Raw genomic sequence first — 8362 nt, 5'->3', positions numbered from 1 at the left:
AAGAGACCCCACTGAAAAGGAGAAGTATAGACCATTTCCCTGATGCACATGGATGCCAAACTCCTCAACAAGATATTAGACACTTGGATCCAACAATACATTAAGATGTTATTCACCATGACCCAGTGGGATTTGTACCTGGGAGGCAGGGCTGGTTCAACATCCAGAAAACAATTAACGTGATTCATCACATCAATAAAAGAAAGGACGAGAACCACAGGATCCTCTCAATCGATGCAGACAGAGGGTTGACAAAATACAGCATCCTTTCCTGGTAAAAACCCGCAAGAAAGTAGGGATAGAAGGAGCACACATCGAGATCATAAAGCCACCTATGGACGACCCGACCTTACTATCATCTCAATGAGCAAAAGCTCTCAGCTCAAGTCACGAACGAGACAGGAATGTCCACCCTCTCCACTGTTATTCAACATAGTATTGGAAGTCTTAGCCTCAGCCTCTTCATCCTTCTGCTCCCCCTCTTCAGCTACTGCTCTACCAGCCCTGGCTCTACCTTGTCTCCTCCTTCTACCCTCTGCTCACGTCCTCCTCAATTTCCTCCCCCAGCTGCTCCTGCTCTTCGACTCGTGCTCCTCCTCTTGCTCCTCCTGGACTTCCTCCTCCTCCACTTCTTCCCTCGCCTGTACCCGATCATTCACTCTTCCTCCTCCTCCTCCTCCTCCCATAACTCCTCCCAATCCTCTTCCTCCATCTGATCCTCCACCTTCTCCTCCTCCTCCAACTCCTCCTCCTAGGCATCTTCCTCCTTCTCCAGGTCCTCTCCTGCTACTGCCCTTCCTGCCCTACCTCTGACTTTTGACCTCCTCTTCCCTCTGCTCTCGTCCTCCTCAACTCCCTCCTCCAGCTGCCCCTGCTCCTTTGGCTCGTGATCCTCCTCTTCCTCGTGCTGGACATCATCCTCTTCCATTTGTCCTTCTCCTGTACCCCGTCATTCACTCCCTCTCCTCCTCCTCCACTTCTTCTTCTAACCCCTCCCATTCCTCTTCCTCCAGCTCCTCCCGCTCCTCCTCTTCCTCCTCGGTCTCTTCCTCCTTCTGCTCCTACATTTCTGCTCACTCTATTCCAACCCTGGCTCTACCTTTGCTCTTCATCTTCGTCCCTCTACTCTCGTCCTCCTCAACTTCCTCCCCAGCTGCTCCTCCTCCTTGGGCTCGTGCTCCTCCTCATCCTGGACATCCTCCTCCTCCACTTGTTCCCTCTCCTGCACCCAATCATTCACTCCTCTCCTCTTGCTCTAATGCCTCCCAATCCTCTTCCTCCAACTCCTCCTTATCCCCGTCCTCCTCCTCCTCCTCCTCCTGCTCCTTCTCCTCTTCCTCCAATGCTTCCTCTGGTCATCTTTCTCTTCCCCAGGCACATCTTTGTCCCTTAAGACCACCACAATCTCCTCTAAGAATGGGAGTAAAAGCTCTCACACTGCCCCAAGCCATCCGCAATGAGCACCTGACCCTGGGGCATGGGCCCTCACAAGCCATCGTGTCCTTGCAAAAGGAGCCTGTCAACCTTCCAGGCCTCCCTGGGAGACCTGGCAGTGGGAACCTGGGAGCAGCGACAGGGTCCCCGGTGCAGCGACACCCAAGGGACGATCGTATCGTGCTCTGTCATTTCAACAACACCTATAGCAGTATCGGATCTAGAGGCCAGGCCCTAACGGGCCTCACATACGACCCCTGACCAGCCAGCCCTGTGTAGGCAGCGCCATCCAGGAGGAAGCTCACCGACACACATGCCATGCCTGGGACCCCAAGGCGCTTCGATCACCCCCTAGGCAGATAAGGTCAGGGCTAGGTTACTCCATGGGACCTGATGCATCCCTACAGTCATCCCCAGTTCCTTGTAGGACAGGTCAGACTTCCTCCACTGGGCCATGGGGTCTCCATGCTGTCAAGCTGGCAGCAGCCAACACATGAACAGCGGTACTGGGACACTGTCCAGCCTTTCCTCTCATGCTGGATGGTGGCCGCGTCTTTACCGAAAGCCCTGTATGGGGGCAAAGAGCTGTGGGGAAGGCAGGCAGGCGGGTAGCCAGGCACAGATGTTACCACGCGCTGTGATCCCGCAGGGTCACTGGGACTTCACTTCCATATGGCCCACACGCAAATGCTAGGGATGGGGCTTTGGGGCAGTGTGGACGCCTTGCAGCTTCAGTGTCAAGGAACTGGGCACACACACCTGTGGGCACAGCCGGCAGCAGACTGGGACCAGTGTTCCTCCCTAGGCCCCTTTGACCCACCACCACCTGAGAAGAATACGGGAGTGGGCTGAAAGGCTTTAGACTACCCAAAGTGCACACACAGTGGGCCACGTGCTGCCCGCTGCGGTTTGGGGCGGGGCGGGTGGAGCACAGTCGGGATTCCTGACTCCAATGTGCACAGCATCCTCCGTCGACATGCAACCGCTGAGACACTGAGAAAGGAACCCAGTTCCCCATGTTACATGAGGCCAGGAGTCGACAAAGCCTGAGGCTAATCAGGGTCGCCAGCACAGGAACTGAGAGGCTCATGCTGGCACCACTTACCTGCAAGGGGAACAGAGTTCTGGGACACACCTTGACATGTCCCGAGCCCAGCTGCAGCGGCAGGGGTGATCTTGTGGGGCGGGGAGAGGTGTTGCTGGCAACAAACTGTCCCCTAAGAGAGCAGCTGGCAGACTGTTCACCTGCCCATCCACACAGGGATCCCCAAACACCACACTGCTGCGGCACTCCAGGGGGACGCAAGTCACCTGAGGTCTAGGGTCCAAGCTCCTCCCTTTCCCTGGGCCTGTGGCACAGGAAGCAGAGAGGAGAGCCCCGAGGAAGAGCTGACTGGTGACAAAACATGGCACGTCTGCCTAGAGCAGAGAGTATTGCTGGACGCCTCCCTCCAGTGAATTATCTACGCCCTCTGCACACAACGTAGCCTAACAGCTTGGGTTCCTTAGCTACTCTGTGCACAAGGCCTGGGCACAACCTTGTAGCCCCTCCATATTTGCTACTGTAGGCCACCAGGGCAATTCAACACAGACACACACACACACACACACACACACACACACACACACTCACTCACTCACTCACACACTCACTCTCACGTAGACACATACTAACACACACACAAGCACACTCACTTACAAATGGTCCACTGGCCACTGGGCAAGGGTTTCCTCCCCTCGGTCCCCGTCTTGACCTTGCACCAATTTCCCTTTTGCATCCTGACTTGAGCCCCCTGGCAGAGCAACAGTTGCACCCATCCCAGCGATTACCATCAGGACTCAGGAGGGAAGGGACTGCACTCCTATATTCTGGCACCTGACCGTCCCACATAAGCACCTCATCCACAGAGACCCCTGTGTCTCTGCTTGTCTCGCCGGCGGCCTACACACCCATTCCTGCACACACAGAGACACACGGCTATGCAATCGCATGAATATATGCACGCACACACTGCCGACACCACCACGGATCTCAGGCCCAGTTTGCCACAGACGCCCACACACACTCTCAGGAAATCACGCTGGGTCTCCACCCTCGCACGTACTCTCTCCATGAAATCCCACTCATAAGCCTTGCTGCTGCCCACAACCCACACCTGCCTCTTGCCCTCACACATATCCCATCCTGAGCCACTGTCTCAGGACAGGGCTCGGGGTCAAAGGGACCCCGGGTGTGGGAGGCAGCAGTAAGGTATACTGGGATCGACTGTGAGAAGCCTGCCTTCTCCTGAGTTCTCCAGGGACATGGTTCCTTAGCTCTGATCCTCACTGGAAGTGTTGCTCACTGGATTCTCTCTCACCAAGGAGACGACACCCCTCTGGGACCAAGGATCCTGGCTGAATCTCCCCAAGTCCTGGACACACTGTACCAGCACCCAATGGACCAATTTGGTCCCGCTGTGCAATCCCCTTCCTTGCCTTTCGGCTCTGGCCTATTCAACAAGTACCACATAACAGGTCTGTCTCTTCCTCCTCCTCCTTCCAGACTCTGCCTGCCCAGGAAGGCAGGCCTCTGTGCACATGGCAACACCTGCCCCACACCAGTACTGGATCTCCGCTCCACACACAGAATCATCCTGTCAGCGGCTAGGACAGTCATACTCAGGTCCCGTCCTCGTCGTCCCTCCTTGGGTCCCCCATAAACACACACACACACACACACACACACACACACACACACACACACACACACACACACACACACACACACAGAAACAGAAGGGTTTTTAGCTTCCTGTATGTGTCTACATAAACATCGTGGCAACTCTTCAAGGCTGCCACATGTGATTACTTCCCCAATTGTCTCCGGGGCTCGTAGAAGACAGGAGACGCATCCACCATTCTCTTCCAGCGCTGCTCACGTCCTCCATTGTTTCTGCATGGGCAAACATAGAAGTTCTGTGCCTTTCACGCCCACACAGATGCAGAGCCCCTGACGCATATGGGCACACGCAGACACATTCGCGTACACGCACACACACGCACCCCCACGCAACAGACACCAAGAGTGATACGGGATATTTGCAAATACATCCCAGATGGTTTCACTCTTGTGCCTCGCCCTTTTGTGATCCCTCTTGCTTTCTCACCCAGGGATTCATTTCCAGCCCCCAATGGCCTTGGACTAGTTCTAAGAATGGCTGTCAGGTTGCGGGAGGACATGGCGTGGTGGGGCACATGGAAGGAAGTGCAAGATTCTCACCCCAGTGGCACCTGGGGACACGGCAGCTCCGGTCCCAAAGACTGGCAGGCAAATCCAGACTGAAGGAGCAGGGGGAAGCCCGGGAGAGGGCGGACATCCACGGGGAGCATTTGTGGTGGAGAAGCATTGCTCCTCCCGAGTTGCTCTGCAAAGCCCCAGCCCACAGCACAACTGCGTTTGGTTTGCAGGCATAGACCCACTGTGTGTTTGCAGCTGAGTCCCTGCAGGTCACTTGTCATCCTCCCACCCGCTCCCCATGCTACCTGGGTCCCAGTCTCGGCGGACCTTCCACTTCCAAGCCAATGTCTGGCCCACGCTCCCTTGCCCATACAACACACGTGTCAACACACCGCATACTGGCGTTCTCACCGACACGTGCGCACGTCAGGTCACTGTCTTCTGGTCCCTTCCTCCCTCAGGTAGTACTGCAGGGGATTGGGCCACAGGTCCTCGATGATGATCTGGTAGGGGACACAGGCCGGCGCCACATTGGGCATAGCCCACTCTCCTCTCTGGCCGGGGGCCACCCACATCCCCACTGCTGACGAAGGCCTCAGGGGCCCCACCTCGGGAATCCTGTTTGTCCCTGGGCAGCTGTGCTCACACAGCCAGTTGAACAAGTGAAGGCTGGTGGGGTCATGCCTGCGACTGGGAGCTCCATGTTCATAATCGCAGAACCACTGGACTGGAGTGGCACGTGATGCCCTGTAGCCTGCAGGAAGAGAGGTTTTGAGGAACAACCTGATGGCCTCCTCCCCACCCACCTCCCCCTCCCCCTCCCCCTCCCCCTCCCTCCTGGCCCTGATGCATGCTCATCAGCCCCCTGCCCCGCACCATCATGGGACCCACACCCTACCAGCAAAGCTAAGCTGATACTCCTTAATGATCACTGGGTTCCGGAAGTACGGGTTCTCCACAAAGAAGAACATCACTCTGCAGCGGTACTTGGGATGGCCCACTTCCTCCACCTGCGGTGAGCAATGGGACAGGAGGGGGCAAGTGTCCTCCCTCGGGGTCCTGACCTCCTAGCCTGGCTGTGAGGGTGAGCACCTTTGCCTCACCCTCTCCTGCCCAAATCCCACACCCGACGGGATGGCCCCCAGCCACAGCCTCCCCGGTCTGACCTCCAAGTCGACCAGGTAGCTGAGCACGTCTTTGTCCTGGGCACCGATCATGGCCGACAACTGGGGGTGATTCAGAATCTGTGCTGGGTCAAGGAGCTGTGCCTTCAGATGCTGTGGAAACAGACACAGCCCACCCCCCAACCCTCCCAGGCTAAGAGCAAGGGACTAGATCAGGGCATGTGCAGAAAGACCAGGAAACACTAGCCCCCACACTCCTCAGCCTCTGCAAATGCATCAGACACCCTCGACACTGGGCTGTCCCTTGGCTTCCCGTACCTCCCACGCTGTCTGCACACAGCACGGAGAGACTCCACTGCCTGGACTCCTCACAGTTCCTTCATATACCTGACCTGTGTGGGTTGCCAGCAGCCCATCATAGCTTGTGATGTCGGCATGTGCTCTGACCCCTCCTCACGGCTGGGTGTCTTGGCATATTCCTGTGAAGACCAATGTTGTCACCGGCCTTCTGAGTCCAGAAGGAATAACACGGCTTACAAGAAACCGACTGCACACTTACGATGCAAACAGAGGGTGTGGGAGGGAGAAAGAGATCGAGAAGCACGGACAAGGAGGGGAGAAGAGGGAAATGAAAGTAGACACAGTGACACAGCCAGTCAGGAGAGAAAGACATGGGTGGGACCCAGCCGGAGCCTGAGGACAGAGAGGGAAGCAGGGGTGGAGATACCAGGAGAGAATCCTGTGTGTGTGTGTGTGTGTGTGTGTGTGTGTGTGTGTGTGTGTGTGTATGAGAGGGTCTGTGGAGGCACATTGTACCCCGCTCGGAGTCGGTCTGAGTCGTCCCACTGTCTGGAACAGGGGGGTGGCAGGGTTCCACTAAAGGCCATGAGTGTGTGTCTGAAATGCTCTCTTTTGACGGAACTGCTAGAAAACGTGCACAGCCTTTTGACGGAACTGCTAGAAAACGTGTGAATGTGAAGGTGGGTGTGCGGCCTGTGTAACTCTCCCATTTGGCAGCGAAACGTTTCCGTGCCCTATCTGCTCTGAGTGAAGGCTGCTTTGTGCTACCTTCATGTTTGAGAGCAGCCTGCAGGCCAACGCTGGCGGAGACCTAGAGGAAGCAGGTCCAAGTCCCCAAGTCCCCCCATCCCCAACAACCGCCCCTGTCCAAGGCCTTACATTGGATCCCAGACCACACCAACCCAGGGCCAGGGACCACTGCCCAGCTCTCCTCCCTGGGGGCCATCGCCCTGAGGCACCCTGCTCTCAGGGCCCAGCCCTCCTGCACAACAGCCCCCGCCAGCACCCACCAGCACAAGGAAGGATACCGCCTGGGCCCAGAAGCCAGGGATGTGCTTGATGATGGCCCTTCTGTGATCCAGGTAAGAAACGCGCCTCCGAAGAATCCTGCGCTTCAGCCGCCATAAGGCCCTGGAATCTTGGGCATTCCCAGCGCTGATCTCCAGCTGAAGACGCTCCAGCGCTGCCAGCGGGTCCTGGGCTGAGGCAGGACGCAGCACTGGCTCTTGCTGCTGCAGCTCCTGTGAGAGCTGGGGCCCCTCCTCCGCCTCTGCATCTGCCTCGGGCTTCTCCTCTTGCTCCGGAACCTCCTCCAGCTGCTGTCTCTCCTCCTCCACCTCCTCCTGCTCGGCCGTGTCCTCTGCTTCTGGCTTGGCTTCCTCACAATTCTCCTCTCCAGCCACCTCTTCCTCGGTCGCCTCCCCGTCCTCTTCCTCCACCCCGATCACCACCTCAGCCGCCACCATTCCGTCATCCAGTATCACCACCAATTCCTCCGCTGGGCTTGCCACCTGTATCTCACACCCGGCCTGGGCTTCCTGCACAGGATGGGCGCTTGCCGCCCCTGAACCTGGGGACTGCGGCCAGCCCGCGCCCTCCAGCGCCCCTCCATTCCCGCGGGCCGGGGACTCTCGACCTTTCTCATCCAGGACGATCAGGGCCCAGGGTCGACGGGAATCACCGCTTTTTCCGGACCGCGACACGCTGGCCATGACGCTCGGCCCCGGCCGGCCCCAGTGCAGCTAGGGCAGCCTCAGGACAAGGACAGGGAAATGGCAGCAGGTGGACGGAGCCTTGGCCGCAAGGCCTGCAGCTCCCTGCTGCCTCCCGCCGCAGCCCGCCCAAGTGGGGCGCAGGCGCACAGGCTCTGGGATTTGACGACTCCGCATTGGCTGTGGCTGCTGTGGAGGAGGGGCTGAGACAGAGGCAGGGAAGAGTGTGCGCATGCGGCCTGGGGGCGAAGTGGTTCCAGGGCAGGGCAGGCCCGCTGGCCAGGTTAGCGGAGCAATCGGTTGCAAGACAGCAAGACGGGGTGTTGGCCGCCGGCTAGCGCGCGCCAGCGGCCGGTCCGGGCTCTGGAGCAAGGGCCCAGCCGCCAGCGTGGACCCCGCTTTGCCGCATGTTCTCTTCAGCGCTGTCACCTTCCAGGCCTGACTCGCGAGGTCCCCGGTGTCACACAGTGTCTGTGTTCCCTTGCACACCTCTTCCCCAGAGGCCCCACTCCGGGCAGCAGAGCATTCAGCCCAGGAACGTCCACAGCGTGAGCCACTGCCTGCTCCGTCCC

The 8362-nt window shown here is 58.1% G+C and overlaps 1 protein-coding gene across 1 annotated transcript; it reads right to left on the bottom strand.

Moving 5' to 3' along the window:
* Positions 1 to 5757: 5757 nt before the first annotated feature.
* Positions 5758 to 7790, bottom strand: LOC147570857 (testis-specific Y-encoded protein 2-like; the record flags this gene model as incomplete). The annotated part of the gene is made up of 2 exons (XM_086696738.1): positions 7107 to 7790; positions 5758 to 5898 (listed from the first exon to the last, which is right to left on the bottom strand). Coding segments are annotated over exons 1-2 (825 nt in total), but the record flags the coding sequence as incomplete, so codon positions are not given.
* Between the last annotated feature and the right edge of the window lie 572 nt (positions 7791 to 8362).

Source organism: Puma concolor, unplaced genomic scaffold, assembly GCF_028749965.1.
Source record: "Puma concolor isolate L17-30 unplaced genomic scaffold, mPumCon1.1.hap2 unalloc_scaffold_8, whole genome shotgun sequence".
Classification (NCBI taxonomy): Eukaryota; Metazoa; Chordata; class Mammalia; order Carnivora; family Felidae; genus Puma; species Puma concolor.
Note: the sequence above shows the minus strand (reverse complement) of the source record. Positions and strands in the feature narration are given on the sequence as shown.